We start from the raw sequence: 17,633 nt of genomic DNA, 5'->3' as shown, positions 1-17,633 counted from the left end.
TTTTGTGTTATTAGTGATAGATGATGGCTATTCTTATGTGAAATTTGAGTATTGTAAACCTTAATATTTTGTGTTATTAGTTATTATAAGACTATAAGTTAATGTTTTATGTTTGAAATGCATAAGATTTTAGACTAATGCATAATATTGTGTTATTTGTATTCATTTAAATATTTGGTGTTATTAGACAATATTAGTATTGATTATGGTTATGCTTTAATTTTAGAGAAGAGTTGGTTCTTGTTATATTTTTCTAAGTGAATTTTACCATGTCAAATAATGGTTAAAATCTTGAAAATTTGGATATTTTCATATGTTAGTTTATAAGAAGGTATCAAGATAATGTAATGTTAACGGCTCGATTTTCACCCGATTTTTACCCGGTATAATCGTGGCCCGAAAGTGTATAGGTTTCATCGGGTCTAGAGTCAAGTTCGGGTCTAATAAATAGATCCGGTATATATTTCAGGTCGGATAGGTCACATCAAACCTGATTTCACCCGACCCATGCACACCCCTAATTGCAACATAGCCACCAAATCCCCTAAAAACGCCTCCACCACCAAACCTCACAAACCACATCAAAATATAGTAAATTAGTAATATAATTTGGTTCGTGCATGCATCCAAGCTTGACAATTATTATAATGATAGTACCAAGTAGAAAATGTAAGCTATCTCCAACCCTATTTGACCAAGCCCCTATTATTGTTTACTTTTGTTCATTCAGATTCCAATGTACCATTTCTTTAAATAAACTTACAAATTTTCCCTATAATAATTAGATGCCTGATATTTTCCTAAATTAATCATCAATCATTCAATAATAAATTAATAATATATATTATACGTAATAATGATCTAATTTATGTGTGTGCATTATTGCAGTACACTCACTCTGATTTTTGCATACACCGTTCAGAACTGCATCAAGGTCAAAACCTAGATCATAATAGAGTTTAAGAGATTCTTAAATACCATCATCATCACATTCACAAATCACAAGTGACAACAGTGTTTAAGGGACAGGGTCCGTGTGTGTGAGAGAGTTCAGTTCACGGTTCTGACACTGACACGCACATAAAAACAGATCCCTTGTTGCTTTTTTACTGTTTTGCATTCAATCATTATTTACAACAACAACAACCCATTAAGCTTTTCATCGGAAAGTTTAGATTTTTATCGTTTTTTTCCCCACCCTATCATCGATCACACAATGATCTGCACGGTGAAACAACCCGGAATAACAGGGATCAGAGGCTCCGGGCTTGTTTTCCGTGGAAAGGGTCCAACCCAGGTTCAGTCACGGAGTCTTGTTTTGCCTTCCATGATCACAAGAGAGAAGAGATCACAGAGATCTCTTGTTTCGGTGCAAAAGCCACTGCACCTTTCTGCTGTTATTGGTGGTGTTGGGAACCTTTCAGTGAGGCGTGAGAAGAGTGAGTTTGTGACTTGTGGTGCATATGAGGCTGATAGATCAGAGGTTGAAGGAGCAGGAGCTTCTTCTCCTAAGGTTCCATCAGAGGCAGCTAAGAAGGTGAAGATTGGGATATACTTTGCAACATGGTGGGCTTTGAATGTGGTGTTCAATATATATAACAAGAAGGTGTTGAATGCTTACCCTTACCCTTGGCTCACTTCAACACTCTCACTTGCATGTGGTTCTCTCATGATGTTGATTTCATGGGCCACAAGGATTGCTGAGGCTCCTAAGACTGATCTTGAGTTTTGGAAGACCTTGTTCCCTGTAAGTGATGGCTGGACTTTTGTTTCTTTGTTTGTTTCCTGAGAATACAATTAAATTTTGATGGCAAGAAGTGAAAGCAATGTTTTTGTTTGTTCATGCATGGAGTTTTGTTTTGTTCTGTTTTCTATTTAACAATTTTGGTCCCATCTCTGGATTTCTATGTGGTTTGACTTCAGACAAGGTTGCTGATTCTAATTCATTATAAACTATGTAGATCAATAGGATGGAGTTTTTGTCTGAGAATTTTATTTTTCATAAATAGTTTCAGCTTTTCCCTGTAATTTTTATGTATATATATATTCATAGATGAACAAGGACCTTAGTGTTTAATTTTTTCTTTATTATTTTTTGGCTTCAGGTTGCTGTTGCACATACAATAGGACATGTAGCAGCAACAGTTAGTATGTCAAAGGTTGCAGTATCATTCACTCATATCATCAAGAGTGGGGAACCTGCTTTCAGTGTACTGGTTTCCAGATTTATCTTGGGTGAAACCTTTCCGGTGCCGGTTTATTTGTCTTTGATTCCGATCATCGGTGGATGTGCGCTTGCCGCTGTGACTGAGCTCAATTTCAACATGATTGGTAAATATGCAACGTTTCTTCTGAAGAACTTTTGCTAATTCCATCATGTTCTTTTGCATTTTGTTATTTTGTCATAGCAAGAGTTTGGAGATAGGATGAGAAACTAACATGAATTTTACTTTAACTCAGAGAAATGAAAGTATGCTTTTAAGTTATTGAGTCAACATTCTTGTATTCCTATTAACACAATTTACATGTGCTATTATATATTTGAGTGCATATGCCTCTAGAGGATGTTGTCATGAATGTATTTCTCATAAGTTACCAACTAGTAGTAATTTTTCGCCCTTCTAACTTGGATTTCTTGACCTTTTTATTACAGGTTTTATGGGGGCTATGATATCAAATTTGGCATTTGTTTTCCGTAATATCTTTTCAAAGAAGGGAATGAAGGGAAATTCTGTCAGCGGAATGAATTACTACGCTTGTTTATCTATGTTGTCATTGGTAATTCTCACACCATTTGCAATTGCTGTGGAGGGGCCACAGATGTGGGCAGCTGGATGGCAAACCGCCCTCTCGCAGATCGGACCTCAGTTTATATGGTAAATAAAAGATGACTGCTCAATCTGATGTTATCCCTATTATGTTTGCTATGCCAGCTTCAATCTTCTTAATCTCTGTCTCTATATTTTCAACTGAACATAAGATGATATCTTGAAGTTTTCATGATCTTTGATTAGATATAAACAAACTATTGCCTTCTCCATTTCTTTTTCTGTCCTTTTAGGGAAATTCCAAATGAGGAGTGTTATGGGGCCAGCAACTTTTGTGATTTATAACCATCAAATAACCATCAATGATGATTTTAATGGTGTGAGATTGGTGTGAGATTTCATCCAATGGTTCACTTTTCTTTGTTGGTTACATGCTGGCCAAAATTTGAAAAAGTTGCTAGCCTCCTAAACTTTTCCATTCCAAATTATTTGATATTTCTCAAACAGTTAGCTATTTGTTTTTTGAGATACATATACATGAGAGGAGTCTCTATGTGTGAGAGTATAACTAATTTTTGTTTAGATGCAAAAGACATGTGATGAAGTACCTCACTTATGCTGCTATGCAATTAGAATTAAGTAATAAACCTATTCTGCAGCTAATTATAAAGTTGACAAGATCTGTTTAATATGTTTGAACTTTTGATTTGGAGGTATCTACTCTTTTGGTTCTGAAAACTAAATGTACGGCTGATAACTGTGTTTTACAGGTGGTTGGCGGCTCAGAGCGTATTTTATCATCTGTACAATCAGGTGTCCTACATGTCTTTGGATGAGATCTCTCCTTTGACATTTAGCATTGGAAACACCATGAAGCGTATATCTGTTATAGTTTCTTCAATCATTATCTTCCATACACCAGTTCAACCCGTCAATGCACTCGGAGCTGCCATCGCTATCCTTGGAACCTTCTTGTATTCACAGGTAAACCCGACAAACAAACTTCTTTAGTCAGTAATATTGCCATCCAAGGTGACCTGATTAGTTTCTGTAGTTCGAATTATCACCTACTTGCGATTGGTTTGAACCCACCATTGTTTATTACTTGCCTATTACCATCTCTTCTCAAGAACATGAGTGGAGAATATGAATTGGTTCCCCTTTTAAATTTGAGGCTTCTGATGGTCCCTCATCTGTTTCGACATCTTCAAATGGAGTTGCAAGTTGCAACCACCTTGGAAAAATGAAAAATAGAAAATTGCTTGTCAATATAGTAGCATATTGTATAGATGGAAAATATTAAAAGAGGTTTAAATATAAATGGTTTAAATGCAGATATGATTTATGATACGACACTAACTGTTGTTTGATCTATATAGCCGACTCCACTATTGGTATTTTATACATGCTCTGATTTTCGTTTGTACTCGCATTTCGCAGGCAAAGCAGTAGGGTGCAAACTGCAAAGAAGTTAAGAATACTCCAAGGACTCTTTTTTTTCACCTCTATCAAACTCAGCCAATTATGAGAATGTTGGTTTTGAATGGCTTGATTTTGGTAAGACTGGATGATCCGGCTATTTCTCTATTTGTGTATATAGATATTAATAATGATATGCTGAGGAACAATGTCAATTTAAAGTTGGTTAGTCTTTTTGTTTTTTTCACTTTTATTTTGGGGGGAAGAAGGGTGCTTTTTTCAGTTTCTGCATCATCATCATAAGTTGGAGGAATCCAAGTTTATATTTCATGTAGTTTGAGAATAATTTCTCAAACACACTGCTTTATAATATGGAATTTTTAATAATCCTAGTATGATGCTATTGATATGATTTGCATAACATTAATTCACTACAATGGCATCAAGGTGCTATTATATATGAACTATATATGAAGGTGCATATTAAACAAAAATAATTCCAATAAAATTCAAAGTAAGTATAAGAAGCATGCCTTTCACATAAGTTGGGGAAGGAAAGAAGAGAGACAAACCAGTTCAATGCTGGAAGCAGCAATGGAAGATTGAAGGTCCTAAAATAAAATCATTGAGCTTGAGCTAATATTGTTTCAGAGTTTCATATGCTGAAGTTTGTAGTAGTTTGTGGATGTCTGGATGATGTTTTTGAGGCCATTGAAGCCCCAAGATAAATTTTTGTGGATAAGGTTTTAAGATGTACTGGATCAATGCTCCAAAATGATTATGACAAATCCAATTAGTGCAACATAAGAATAAGTAATTAGAGAAAATCAGATAAGTGTTGAAATTGTATATTGTGATAAAATAGAGCAAAATACTAAAATCTTTAATTGGTTTTTATACTTTTTTTTTTTGAATGGTCAATTCAATTTATATCTATTATTCTCTAAACTTACACCTGTGAAACAAATTAGTAATTCTTTGCAATTATCAAGGCATAGAAACTTATGAAACATATTTAACCTAATATTTATCAAGGTTTATTTAATTTGTTGTATTATTTTTGTAAATTATGGGTATGAACTATGAACAACCAATTGACGAGGACTATAGAGATTTTGTAACTTACATCGGCTGAGTCTCGTTATCTTCTTTTTTTTTTTTTTTTTTGTTGCCCATCTAACAAGTCAATGACTAATTTGTCGTAAATTTGAGATCTATTTAAGAGTCTGCCACTACCTATGAGTTGCTGTATACACAAAAACTAATCTCATTATCTTAATTTAACGGTGACTAAACACTAATCTTTTTACTTTATATTATCAACCTCTTTTGTGTTAGAGGAGAGTAATCCGGTATTAACAACCAATTGACGAATGACGAGTACTATAGAGATTTGGCTTAGTTCATATCAAGTTAGTAGTTACTATATATAGGATAAATTTGCATCCATACAATAATGATATAAAATCTACAAAATAATTAGTATATTTCAAGTAATAGATTATTATTTCATATGTACGAACAAAGGAAGAATGAAGACAAGAAGATACAATCCAATTTTTTGCCGCTTTTGTGACATTAGTATTACAAGACAAGATGATGGGTAAGGTAGAAGATAAGGTACTTAATTATCAAAGTTGTGACGACAAATTTATATTTCTTTGAAATGATTAATGATATCAATAACAAAGTTTGCGATCCAAATTTAGGGGTGAGCACGGGTAATGGGTACCAATTATCCGTCTGAATCCGAACCGAACCAATTAAATTGGTTCTGGAACCAACGGGTAATCGAGTCCAACCCGAACCAAACCAATAGCCTTTGTTAATGATTGATTCGGATATCGGTTTTGGGGGTGCGGAATCCAAACCAATCCGTGAACCCGATTATATATATATATATATATATATATATGGCTTTTAGTGCCTTTTAATGAGATTATTCACTAGTAATACGTTTGGATTTTAATGAGTTTAGTTTTTAATGTATTTGGTGTTTAACATCTTTAGATTATTTATATTGATGTTACATGTTTATTGTACTTGTTGAATTTTTAAGATAAAAAATTGTTTTTTTGTGAATTTCAAAGTCACCGGATACCCAATTACCCGAACCGAACCAATCCGTTATTAATCGGTTTGGTTTGATTCGGGTACATGCACAAAAAATTACAAATTCGAACCAAATCAAACCAATTATATTTTGATCGGTTCGGTTCTAATTTTACCTTGAATCTGAACCAAACCGACCTGTGCTGACCCCTATCCAAATTCCAAAGTATCCGTAGAGCGCTACGTAGGGGTGTTCGCAGTGCGATTTGAATCGGTTTTGAGTCAAAAACTCATCCGATCCGAACACTATGTTTACTTGCGGTGCGGTTTGGATTGGATGATTTTTTTAAAAAAATCCAATTCGATCCGATCCAATTTCGAGCGGTTTGGATTAGATTGGATTTGCGGTTTTGTAAATTAAAACAATTAAATATATATAATAAATCTCAACTTCAAATTTCAAATAACCAATAATGACATAGCAAGTCTTAACAATATCTTAAAAAACTAACGATAACATAACAACAGAAATAAAATTATAGGTTAGTTAAAATAAATAAATAAATCACATTTTGAACATAAAACATCTATTAAATAATAATAATACATGAAAAATATAAAAATATATAACAAATTGAATATGTTATAACTATAATTGTAAACATAATAATAAAATAATAATATTATAACACATTGTGCGGTTTGGATTGGATTGGATCGGTTGTGAAAAGTAGATCCAAAATCCGATCCGATCTAGTGGTTTGCAAAAAATAAGATCCAATCAAATTCGAATTAGTGCGGTTTTAATCGGTTTTCAGTTTGAATTAGATTGAATGAACGGTTTAATTTGGATCGGTTTGTATTTGAACACCCCTAGCGCTACGTACACATACGTACTTTAATAATTTTTAATGTAGTTCGTTGTGTACTTATAATAGATCAAAACGAGGGTTTGAGAAAGTAAAAAACACACTTTAGCCACAGTTGCCCTACTTGAAAAAACTGTGGCAAACATGAATTGGCCACGGTTATATATATATAGAGGATAATAAAACACAAAAAAAAAAAAAAAAGAATAACATAAAACTGGATACAAATGAAGCAAAGATTACTGCCATCTTGATCTCCATCTTTCTCTCTTTTTTGTTTGCTTTTGGGATGATGCTATAAACATTTAACAAAACATATGAAGAAAAGTTAGAGTAGGACTTATTGTTGAAAAGATGATAGAATTTCGTCTTCAGATAGTTTAGACATATAAGAAAAAAATCGACAAAATATCTAATTCAGACCATGGATTAAATGAAAGATAGAAAAGTAAAAAAAAAATCTAAAAAAAGTTATACACATAGTGATAAAAGGAAATCTATGTATAAAAATTTTACTTAAAGATAATACATGATCTCGCAATAAGAAAATATGAGTGGGTTATTCTAGTATGATTATATTACATGACTATAATATTTTAAAAAGTGTTTCTAAAATTAAAATAACGTTTTAGTGTTGTTTTAAAAAAGTAAAAATATAAAAAAGTGTAACTTTAATTTTAACACACTTATATAATCACTATAATATAATTATACTAGAACCCACCAATATGAGTAGCTGTTTTGGCTTAGGGGGAACTTAGTGTAGTTACTAGCCCCATAAAATTTAGTCATACCATTTATCTAACCTACCCTCTAAATAAAGATGTAATCAAAATGGCCTAAATTTGAGAAATATGTAAATTAGATACTTTATATAGTGAATGGTGATAGACTTTAGTCAACTTGCATTGATATTTTTTTTTTTTTTTTCTCTTTTTCCTCTTCATCCGCAGGTATGTACACACACGAAATGAATCAATAGAAGTCAATAATGGGCTCTCCCACAGTCAAATTTCTTTCTACCGTCCATGGCAAATTAAACAGCTTAGCCATGATGAATTTGAAGATTTTGTTGACATTTATATTGTGTGTTGCACTTGAAAAGAATAGGGTTGCCTTCATAGCCCTTGCATAAGCCCTGGCCTGTATCAGTTGCACTCTACTTAGATTTAGAGGAAAAAAAAAACAAGGTATATAATATAGAAATAAAATTTTGAGAAAAACCGTCTCTGACAATTATCTCGAAAGACAACGAGGTCTTTGACAAAAAAATTTCAATTCGCCCCTGACAATTACCTCAAAAGAACAACAGGCCCTATGCCAAAAAAAATCAATGGTATTTTTTTGGCACATCAGTCCCAAAAAAGAATTAGGGACTGGATTGGGTATTTTTTTTTCTTAGGAGCCTCGTTCTTTCGAGATAATTGTCAGGGACTGGGTGGGATATTCACTCAATAATTTTAAATGTTTTTGGAATACCGATAGTCTAATAATTTTAATCGATAATTTTAATTATAAAAAAAATATATAATATATTAATTAAAATTAACGGTTAAAATTATTAAAATACTAATATTCCATGAATATTTGAAAATTTTTTTATAATATAAAAAAAGTTTTAAATATATCTAGAATATTAATACTCCAATAATCCTAATCATTAATTTTAATTAATATATATTATATATATTTTTATGATTAAGATCAACGTTTAAAATTATTAGAATATCAGTGTATTTAGTATACTTGAAATTTTTCCTATAATATAATATATATGTATGGTATATATGATGATAGAAAGTGACAATCTACTTAAAATAATAAACATGTAGGACCAAATTTTTGTGCCAAACGCGGAAACTCAGAGAATTTGATTTAGTAAATGTCAACTAATGATGCTGAGTTTCTAAAAAGAGACCCTTGTCCATTACTAAAAGAATTCTTCATCATCTTCACAAGTCAATTAAAGGTTTTTATATTTATGCAAAAATATCATATAGGATGAAGATGATGATGAAGATGCATGCCAAAATAATAAGATGATATATCAATATATCCTATAGTTGTTTGTTTTTTTTTTCTTTTGTTACCAAATTTTAATATAAATTACATAAATTACCTGTGTGACAATTGTCCATTGTAAATCTGGGGGGAGCCTAACAAAATCATCAAATTTTGTTCCAATTAGAATGGGAATTGCAGTCTGCATGAATAACAATAATGATCATATTTTCAAGACAGTATAATCTCACAAAAAAATAAAAAATAATAGAGTTTAATTTTGATACATTATTAGTATAAAATGTTTAAATTAATAAATTTAAATAACTTTTTAAGTAACAAATTTAAAAATTAATTCATTTTGTTGATATAATAACATATACTGAATTATTTATGTAAATTTCTTTTATTATTATTTATCTCAATACATATTAAATAATTATTGTTTATTTAGTCACCAAAAAATAATTATTATTTAGTTATTTAATAAAGCCCCATACATCAATAATAATGTGTATTGTACTTGTTCCTTTGAAAAAGCTTTTGATGCACATGTGAAAAGCATATGAGACTATACACTTTAATTAATGATGATGTTAACTTTACGAAAGTGAATTGAATAATTCACTACTGAAGAGAAGCAATTCGAAAAGTATAGACCACGTAAAATTATAGTAATTAAATTTTCTAGTGGCTGGTGTTGGGTATAGTATTATGGTACCTGATTCCACTTTCTTGCTTCACTATACCATCCAAAAACACTGCAAATTAAAAAACACACACACCATTTATATTAGGAAAAAGAAACTCATTACTTACTTGTTCCATCACGTTACTAAATTAAAAAGCTTCCATAATAATATTAATAATATTTTGAGTTATTTTATTGTTTAACTACTTTATTAATGTCGCGAATGAGCTATAGTTCAAATGACATAATTTTTCCATACTTACTTAAAATGTTGTAAGTTCGAGTTTTATTAAATTCCTTCACTACTTTTAATTTAGTAATTAAGTTTTTTTGGTGTCAAAAACATTAAAATTAATAGATTTTTTTAAAAAAATATATGATCAAAGATCTAATGAAATATTTAATTGTCGGTACTTTTAATTTACGAAAAAATATTCTATTAATTCTAACGTTTTTTATATTGATAAAGACCTAATTACAAAATTAAAAATAGTGTAGGGATCTAATTAAAAAAAATACAAAAACCTAATTATAAATTTGGTAACATTATAAAAACTAATAGGATAATTAAATTTTAGGAAAAATATAGAGTACCAACATATTATCTGCTAATTTATTGCTAACAATAATTAATTATTATATTTTAAACACATATATAAAGAAACACATCTAGAAAATATATCTATAAAGATACTTCTATTAAACACAGTCATAAAAAAGACATTTTTATTAGACACATCCATAAAGATATTTCCATTAAACACAGTTATAAATAAGAGTTGGCAGAAATTAGCAGAAATATTGTTGGTAACGTAGCGAGATTGTAAATTTTATTTTATATATATATAAAAGAGAATAAGATAATGTTTCTAAACCTACCCATTGAGTGTACAACGACTAGTGAGATCAAACATTATCAAAACTGCATCTGCATCTTTGCAAGCCATGGGAATTTGATCCAAGGATTTTTTATCACCTATCAACAATAACATACATGTCACAATTAACTTGTCATCAACAACAGTTATCCATATATATATATATATATATTTTTTTTTTTCATTCTATTTTTTAGAATACTAATAAGTTAACACATAGTCATGTATTCTTCCTTCATTATTATTAGAAATATTAGATAATACAAACTTCTTCATAAATCTTGTGACAAAATTAACCCAACATATTTCTTAATGAACTCATCACAACAAAGAACAAACCAAGAAAAGAAAATTGAAACAGAAACTAAAAATGCAAAGTGTAGCAGAACACATGCAGAGAGAAACAGAGAGAAACAGAGAAATGGAATTGAAGAAGTTGAATTAAAGAATAAGCAAAGTATATATATATGTACCTGAAACATCCCATATACTAAAAGAAATACGAGCTCCTTGAACAAACAATGTTTTGTCCATTAAATTTAGCCCTTCCATCTGCAACCCCTTCTTCTCTTGTTCATTCCCTACATATTTTATCTGATCACAAAAACCAACAGTTGAAATGTCCATATCACATTTTCAATGAAAATAAAAATAAATTTCAGTCTAAAGTCTAAACCATAGTTTCGAAGCCTATAAACTAAACACAATTAATAAAGAAGAGTTTGGTAAAGTTAGGCAAAGAGAAACTAATTGAACTAATAATAACATTATTATTATTGTAATTCATGCTTAGTTGCTTACCACAAAAGTAGTTTTTCCAATATGGCAATCACCCAATAAACTGATCTTCAAGTTAACCAAATCGGAATCCGTTTCATACCCACTTTCGCTAACCAATGTGTGGTGGAATCCCTGGTCGTGGTCGTCTGACACGGCCACGGCCAGAGAAGAATCCCCAAGGGGAAGTCTCGTATACCGAGACGATTTACTCTTCTTTCCAACAGAACAAACAAGAAGCCTATCCCAAATGAAGTGAAAAAATTGTCCAACAAAAGATACCCTTTGCAACACACCCCACCTTATATCAACCTCAACAATTCTCTTGCATAGTTGTGACATCTTCCTTCTAATCTTGTTCGCCATGGAAGAAGAGAACACCAATTGTATTATTCATAATAACAAGTAATTCTTGATAGACATGGAAAAAGAAAAAAAGAAAAAAAAAACAATAGAAGCTATATTGTTGTTTATGGTGTTGTTATGGTGTGGTGTGGTGTGTTTGGTTTTTTTTCTCTTTTTAGGTCCCACTAACTAACGCAAGGACTATAGGGGGAGTATTTAATTATCAAAAATGTTATTTGTACACTAAAATTAGCTATTAAAATCAGCTACAATATATTTGTGTATAAATACATGTGTAGTTTAATTTATTTTCAATGTATATTTATATTTTAGTATGTATTTGATACTGATGACTGACTTTAGTGACTAATTTTAATGTACACGTAGCATAACTTTTTAATTATTTGTGTATGTGACTTTGTGTGTCACTGTTTGATTTAAGGGACAGTTGACCGGTATTTTTCTTATTTGGTTTTCCAAACACTCCCTTATTGCCGGCTACTTTGTTGCTATGTGGACAAGGGTAGTTTGGGAAATTAACATTGCCGTTGGTGGGATAGCACAGGAGGAAAACACCTAACGAGGTATATGTTTAAGAGAAGGAAAATACTATTATTAAGAGTTTTTAAATAAAATGCTTATAGAAAAAAATTATGATATAATTTTTTAATTTATTAAGTTTGTGTATGATAATATATATGATACAAATCAATATAGTAAATATTTTATTTTTCTAATAAATAATTTTGAATTCAATTATCTTATTGTAAATATATAAAAAAATTATTATTTATACACTAAACTCCACTAAATTTAATAGGATTTATATTATTCAATTTTTATAGGATATATATTTTTTCAATCCAACTATTGAATTTTATATAGATGATTTTACTCAAATTTACTAAAATTATACATTAATAAATATATCATTGAAGAATTATTTTTTTATGTATATTTTGAATAAATTTATTACACTAACTTTCAAGTATATAAAAAATGTAATCAATAATTTTGGATTGATATAAATTTTCAGCCATGTTAGAGAATCAGGACTTTTTCAGATTTTGAACCAACAAACAACCAACATTTAAAAAGTAAAATTTCATAAGACGCGTGAGGTATTTGAAAAAATGATACTTGCTAACAAAATAATGAGAGTTTAATTAAAACTACTGACCACTAAAATTTTTCTATAAATTCTTTTGAAACAATTTATAACCTATAATGTTTTGAGTTAACGATTGATTTTTTAACAGTGCTAGAGAACTAGTACTTTTTTAGATTTTGAACCAGTAAACATTCCGTATTTGAAAAGAAATGAGCGATAGAGATAAAATTTTATAAAACGCGTGTGAAATATTTGAGAAAAAATTATACTTGCTGGTTAAATAATGACTAAATTTGATTAAAACTGCTGGCTACTGAAATTTTTTAAAAAATATTTTAAAAATAATTTATAACCTATAATGTTTTAAGTTAACGATTGATTTTTTAAAAAATCACAAAAGAATAAATGATTAATAAAATTTATTAATTTTATTCAATATTTAGTCAATTTTAAATACTAAATTTTAATAATATAAAAATAAGATACAAACTCAAAATGTTAATTAATATTAATAGAAAGTGTTATTCTCTATAATATATATATATAATGTTTGTGTAGATCCTGGAAGCACTTTGTAATGTTTTATCTGTGATGAGGTGCTTCTAAGATAAACAATGGAAAGCGATGTTGTTGTGGGGGTAAATATCTGGTGTGGTGAGGATCCATGATAAAGCCACCTGGCGTCCTCAGTCCTCAGCTCCTCATGGAACTTGATTACATTCTGGTCCCTCACACTTTATTATTCAAATTTTTGTTAAACTTGCTTAAGATTTGTAGCCATTATTATTCTGATTTTGTTACCGAAAAAAAAATCATTTGTACATTTAGAGAGCAATTCGAAGAGCGACTGAGACTGAGAGATAAAAATTAAAATAAGTTTTAGTATTATATTTAATTATTTAGTATAAAGTGAGACACAGAGATTAAAATAAGAATAAAGTTTTAATTTATTTTGTATAAAAAATAAAATTAAAATTAATTAATTAAAATAGAAGTATTTTAGGTATAAAATATTATTAAAATTTTAGTTTTCATCTTCAAAAATTTTAGTCTTATGTGTCTTCACTTTTTAAAAGTAGTGAAATATTGAAATTTTAGAGATATAGACTAAAATTTTAATACTAATTTTTAGATCAACAAATATAAGACTAAATCTCAATCTCTGTTTTAATATTTTAAAATAAACGCTATTTTAGTTTTAAAATCTGCATAATTAATTTTAATTTTTTTTAATTTTTATTGCTTTTTCATATTTATCATTTGTCTTTTCAATAGAAAATGGATAAATTTTTTTTCCCTTAATTTGGAGTATATATTGATATAGTCCTATCGGTGGCACTTTGAGCACTCCAATTTAATATTAGAGACTCATGGGAGGAAAAAAAACCTTCAAGATCAAGTTTAATTATGATTCAGTTATAGATATGAGTGAAAGAAGGCAACTATAAATGTTTTTCCCAAAGGGGAAAAGAAAAAAAATATAGTAAAATTCTGTATCGTGCTTGGTGATTTTAGTGGAGGGTCCATTAACTATTGAGGCCTTCAATAATCCAATTATCCACTTCATACTCAAATGCTGCATAAATATATGCATTATAATTTCATTAATTTGAGTAAATCATATTGTAGGCTAGTCAAAATGAGTCAAATTTATTGGGCCATTTCGTTTATATATTTAAATGGGTGAGTTTTGACTCTAAAATTAAGTCCGTTTAAATTTTTGGCTAAACGGGCTGAACCCGATTAATTCAAAAAAAGTGACGGGTTAAACAGGCCAGCTCGCAGGCTAAATAGATGGTCCGTTTATTATATTTTTGCATTTCTTAAAAAAATAGTACTTTTAGCTGATTTTTTTTCCCGATCCGACTCGAAAATCTGACCCATCAACTAAATAAATATTATTTTTAAAAAGTTTTTGACTTAAAAGTGATATTTTTTATCAAAATATTATTCAAAAAATAAAATAAAAAGATAAACGGGTTGGCCTGTTTAATCCATCGAACTGACCATAAATGGTTCAGCTAAAAAATTATGGCCTGTAAATAAAACGAATTTAAACGGTCCAGTACATTTAATTCTAAATAGACTGATTAGCGCCTTTGACAACTCTATTATATAGAGCTTTTAAATTTAATTAAGGCCATATATATACCTTATAATATAGAAAACGTTCGTTTCAGGTACTTCATATGATAGTCTATTTATTTTAGTTGTTGTTTTTAATAATGTATATATTTTATAATAATTTTATAATTAAAATTAACGATTAAAATTATTGAATTACCGTACACTGTGAAGTACTTGAAATGCATCCTATAATATATTTTATTAGTAAGACACTTGCTCATAAACATTAAAACAAAAATAAAAATTTAGCATGTTAAACACTTCTAATATAATTCATTAAGTCAATAACCAAGCTTATAGCATCAAATAAAGATGGATGTTTACATTTGAGTATAGCCCTTTTCCTACAACTACAGTGACAAATAAACCAATAATTAGGTATAATATAATCATAATAATAATAACAACAACAACATAACATATTAAAGGGTCAATTAGATAAATTAAATCACTAAGTTGTAGAAAACCCTAGCAGAGAAAGAGTACGTACTCCGTACTCAAAGAGAATGAGAGAAGGAGAAAGCGGGGGCGAGCGGTTGAAGGTGAAACACGGAGAGGAAGATGGCCATGCCATCGGAAGAGATAAGGGGGAGAGCGTGGGTGGGTATGTATCCGGTGTTAAGGAGGGTTCTTCTCGAGAGGGGTTAGGAAAGCCATCCAAGGTCTCTTTTAGAGATAAAGTTATTGGTGCAGAAAAGTCTAAGGCCTTTGCATTAGTAGGGTCTTTATCTGGGGATGGTATCGCGACGGTGACAGGTAAGCAAGGTGATTCTCGTCCACCAAGTGTCAGTTTTACCAAGGAGGCAAAGAGTTGTCTAGCTGAACCTTATAAGGAAGCCATCGTGATCAAGGTGCTGGATAAGTATTATGGCTACACGACTCTCATGCATAAGCTCCGGATAGTATGGCGCATCAAAGGAGGGTTTGATTTGTTGGATGTGGGATTTGGATATTTTTTGGTTAAATTTGATATTGCTGGGGATCGTGAGAAAGTCATTCTTGGTGGCCCGTGGTTGATAGACGGTCACTATGTTGCAGTAAAGCCATGGGATGTGGATTTTAGGCCATGCGAAAAATCCTTTGGATCAACGCTGGTATGGATTCGAGTCTCGGGACTTCCAATTTGGTGCTACCAGGAACAAGCAATGCTGCGAATTGCTTCTGCAATTGGGATTCCGGTGAAAGTAGATTTGGCTACTAAGCTCGCAGAAAGAGGAAAATATGCCCGAGCTTGTGTTCAAATTAATCTTGAGTTGCCTGTAATCAAACATATTATAGTGGAGGGTGTGACTTATGAAGTGGAGTACGAGAGTTTACAGTTGATTTGTGCTACTTGTGCACGGTATGGGCATGATAAATCGTTGTGCATGGAGAAGGAGTCCTTGGAAGGAAACATAAATTCCTTTGGTGATGGAAAAAATAATGAAGCCCCAACACTAGTGCCACACAACAATCACGAGATTCAAAAAGAGGCTGAATCAGAAGCTCGTGATTTGGGTGAGAAATTAGGAGTTGTTAAAGGGAAGGATGTGGTTACGGAATCATTGGCTCCTCACGTGCCTGATGGTCTTGTTAATGAGGCATGCATGGATGATGGAGAGGGCTGGCAACAAGTGCTGCGTAAGAAAAAATTTACAATGGGCCAGTCATCAGGTTTGAAGGACCAAGATGGAAAGCAGCACAAGTTTGGTTCGAGAAGGGTTCCAAGGCCCAATTTGCATGGTGATGGAGGCAAATCAACTGGCATTAGGATGGGGAAGCAAGAAAAACATGAAATTGCGCCATCTCCATCGCGCAGAACTCCTGCACGTCGTGGAATTTCTCTACGGAAGCGTCCTCGGCCTTCCTCCTTGCAGAACTCGCCAGTTGATAAAAATGGTGGCACAACGGAGGAAACCTTAGTAGATGGAAGCATGGCAAGTGCAGTGTCAGGGGGTCCAAAGGTGGCAATTATTGAGGATCAGAGTGTGCCAGTACCGCAGGACAAACCACCTATTGAGGTTGGTGATTCTGTTTAGAGTTTATGTTCTTATTTATTCTGTCCCTATTATTTATGGATAGTTTAAATATGATTGTTTGGAATATTAGGGGTGCTTCTAATAAGTTAGCCCGGGTGCATTGTAAGGAACTTGTTAGGAAATTTAGACCTGTTTTCTTTATTGTGGTTGAAACTCACTCCCCTTTTCAGCATTTAAAATTATTTTGGGAAAGGTTGGGGTATCACTCTGTTGGTATAGTAGAGGCACAGGGGCATAAGGGAGGTATTTGGTTTCTATCCTCTATGAAGGGTGTTTGTTGTAAGTTCATTGATGCTTTTGATCAGGGTGTTACTGTTGAGGTTCACTTTGATAATTTAATTTGGAGGTGTAGTGGTATTTATGGCAGTCCTCAATTTAATAAAAGGGTTCTCCTTTGAGATTATCTTGTTGCACAATCCATGGTTTTTCAAGGACCTTGGATTGTTCTTGGTGATTTTAATGAAGTCAAATTTTCTCATGAATCTAAGGGCTGTCAATTTTCTCATCAAAGAGCAGACATGTTTGCTACTTCATTAGGGGATAGTGGTTTGTTTGATCTGAAGACTATCGGGAGGCA

General features: G+C 31.3%; 3 protein-coding genes and 1 long non-coding RNA gene across 7 annotated transcripts; 2 read left to right on the top strand and 2 right to left on the bottom strand.

Annotated features, from left to right (window-relative positions):
- Nucleotides 1-735: 735 nt before the first annotated feature.
- LOC107609031 (glucose-6-phosphate/phosphate translocator 1, chloroplastic) lies at nucleotides 736-4,574 on the top strand. Of its 2 annotated transcripts, XM_016310850.3 has the most exons (5): nucleotides 736-1,747; nucleotides 2,106-2,331; nucleotides 2,654-2,876; nucleotides 3,539-3,752; nucleotides 4,209-4,574. In XM_016310850.3, the coding sequence occupies exons 1-5, from the start codon at nucleotides 1,217-1,219 to the stop codon at nucleotides 4,218-4,220; spliced, it is 1,206 nt and encodes a 401-aa protein (XP_016166336.1). In that variant the 5' UTR covers nucleotides 736-1,216; the 3' UTR covers nucleotides 4,221-4,574. The 2 variants fall into 2 exon arrangements, with proteins under 2 accessions (XP_016166336.1, XP_088349128.1); XM_088493002.1 differs by lacking the exon at nucleotides 4,209-4,574 and having other exon boundaries at nucleotides 878-1,747; nucleotides 3,539-3,779.
- Nucleotides 3,227-5,074, bottom strand: LOC107609032 (uncharacterized). Its single transcript, XR_001613050.3, has 2 exons — nucleotides 4,760-5,074; nucleotides 3,227-4,002 (listed from the first exon to the last, which is right to left on the bottom strand). It is a non-coding gene; the product is annotated as an uncharacterized LOC107609032 (long non-coding RNA).
- Nucleotides 5,075-7,591: 2,517 nt separating this feature from the next.
- LOC107606507 (septum-promoting GTP-binding protein 1) lies at nucleotides 7,592-11,994 on the bottom strand. 3 transcript variants are annotated; one of them, XR_015891968.1, is made up of 7 exons: nucleotides 11,480-11,994; nucleotides 11,152-11,272; nucleotides 10,680-10,776; nucleotides 9,831-9,870; nucleotides 9,228-9,311; nucleotides 8,018-8,251; nucleotides 7,592-7,964 (listed from the first exon to the last, which is right to left on the bottom strand). XR_015891968.1 is itself a non-coding variant. In XM_088492483.1 (6 exons), the coding sequence occupies exons 1-6, from the start codon at nucleotides 11,819-11,821 to the stop codon at nucleotides 8,084-8,086; spliced, it is 852 nt and encodes a 283-aa protein (XP_088348609.1). In that variant the 5' UTR covers nucleotides 11,822-11,929; the 3' UTR covers nucleotides 7,592-8,083. The 3 variants fall into 3 exon arrangements, 2 of the variants coding, with proteins under 2 accessions (XP_088348609.1, XP_088348610.1); XM_088492483.1 differs by having other exon boundaries at nucleotides 7,592-8,251; nucleotides 11,480-11,929; XM_088492484.1 differs by lacking the exon at nucleotides 7,592-7,964 and having other exon boundaries at nucleotides 7,999-8,251; nucleotides 9,228-9,264; nucleotides 11,480-11,940.
- Nucleotides 11,995-15,544: 3,550 nt separating this feature from the next.
- On the top strand, nucleotides 15,545-17,399 carry LOC148550175 (uncharacterized). The gene has a single exon (XM_088494307.1). It carries the CDS (start codon nucleotides 15,545-15,547, stop codon nucleotides 17,054-17,056), a length of 1,512 nt encoding a protein of 503 aa, XP_088350433.1. The 3' UTR covers nucleotides 17,057-17,399.
- Nucleotides 17,400-17,633: the final 234 nt, after the last annotated feature.

The sequence above is a fragment of the Arachis ipaensis genome, chromosome B7, assembly GCF_059453495.1.
Source record: "Arachis ipaensis isolate K30076 ecotype BB chromosome B7, ASM5945349v1, whole genome shotgun sequence".
Taxonomy (NCBI): domain Eukaryota; kingdom Viridiplantae; phylum Streptophyta; class Magnoliopsida; order Fabales; family Fabaceae; genus Arachis; species Arachis ipaensis.
The sequence above is the reverse complement of the archived record's forward strand: the minus strand, read 5'-3'. Positions and strand labels throughout refer to the sequence as shown.

Bases quoted from the DNA above. Each gene is read 5' to 3' on its own strand.
- LOC107606507 (XM_088492483.1), bottom strand. From the start codon at position 11,821: ATGGCGAACAAGATTAGAAGGAAGATGTCACAACTATGCAAGAGAATT. The intron at 9,871-10,679 runs GTAGGTTTAGAA...TTTAATTTGCAG, and splicing joins AGTCGTTGTACACTCAATGG to TGTTTTTGGATGGTATAGTG. The intron at 8,252-9,227 runs GTAATTTATGTA...CAACTGATACAG, and splicing joins AATGGACAATTGTCACACAG to GCCAGGGCTTATGCAAGGGC.
- LOC107609031 (XM_088493002.1), top strand. From the start codon at position 1,217: ATGATCTGCACGGTGAAACAACCCGGAATAACAGGGATCAGAGGCTCC. The intron at 2,332-2,653 runs GTAAATATGCAA...TTTTTATTACAG, and splicing joins GCTCAATTTCAACATGATTG to GTTTTATGGGGGCTATGATA. The intron at 2,877-3,538 runs GTAAATAAAAGA...TGTGTTTTACAG, and splicing joins ATCGGACCTCAGTTTATATG to GTGGTTGGCGGCTCAGAGCG.
- LOC148550175 (XM_088494307.1), top strand. From the start codon at position 15,545: ATGAGAGAAGGAGAAAGCGGGGGCGAGCGGTTGAAGGTGAAACACGGA.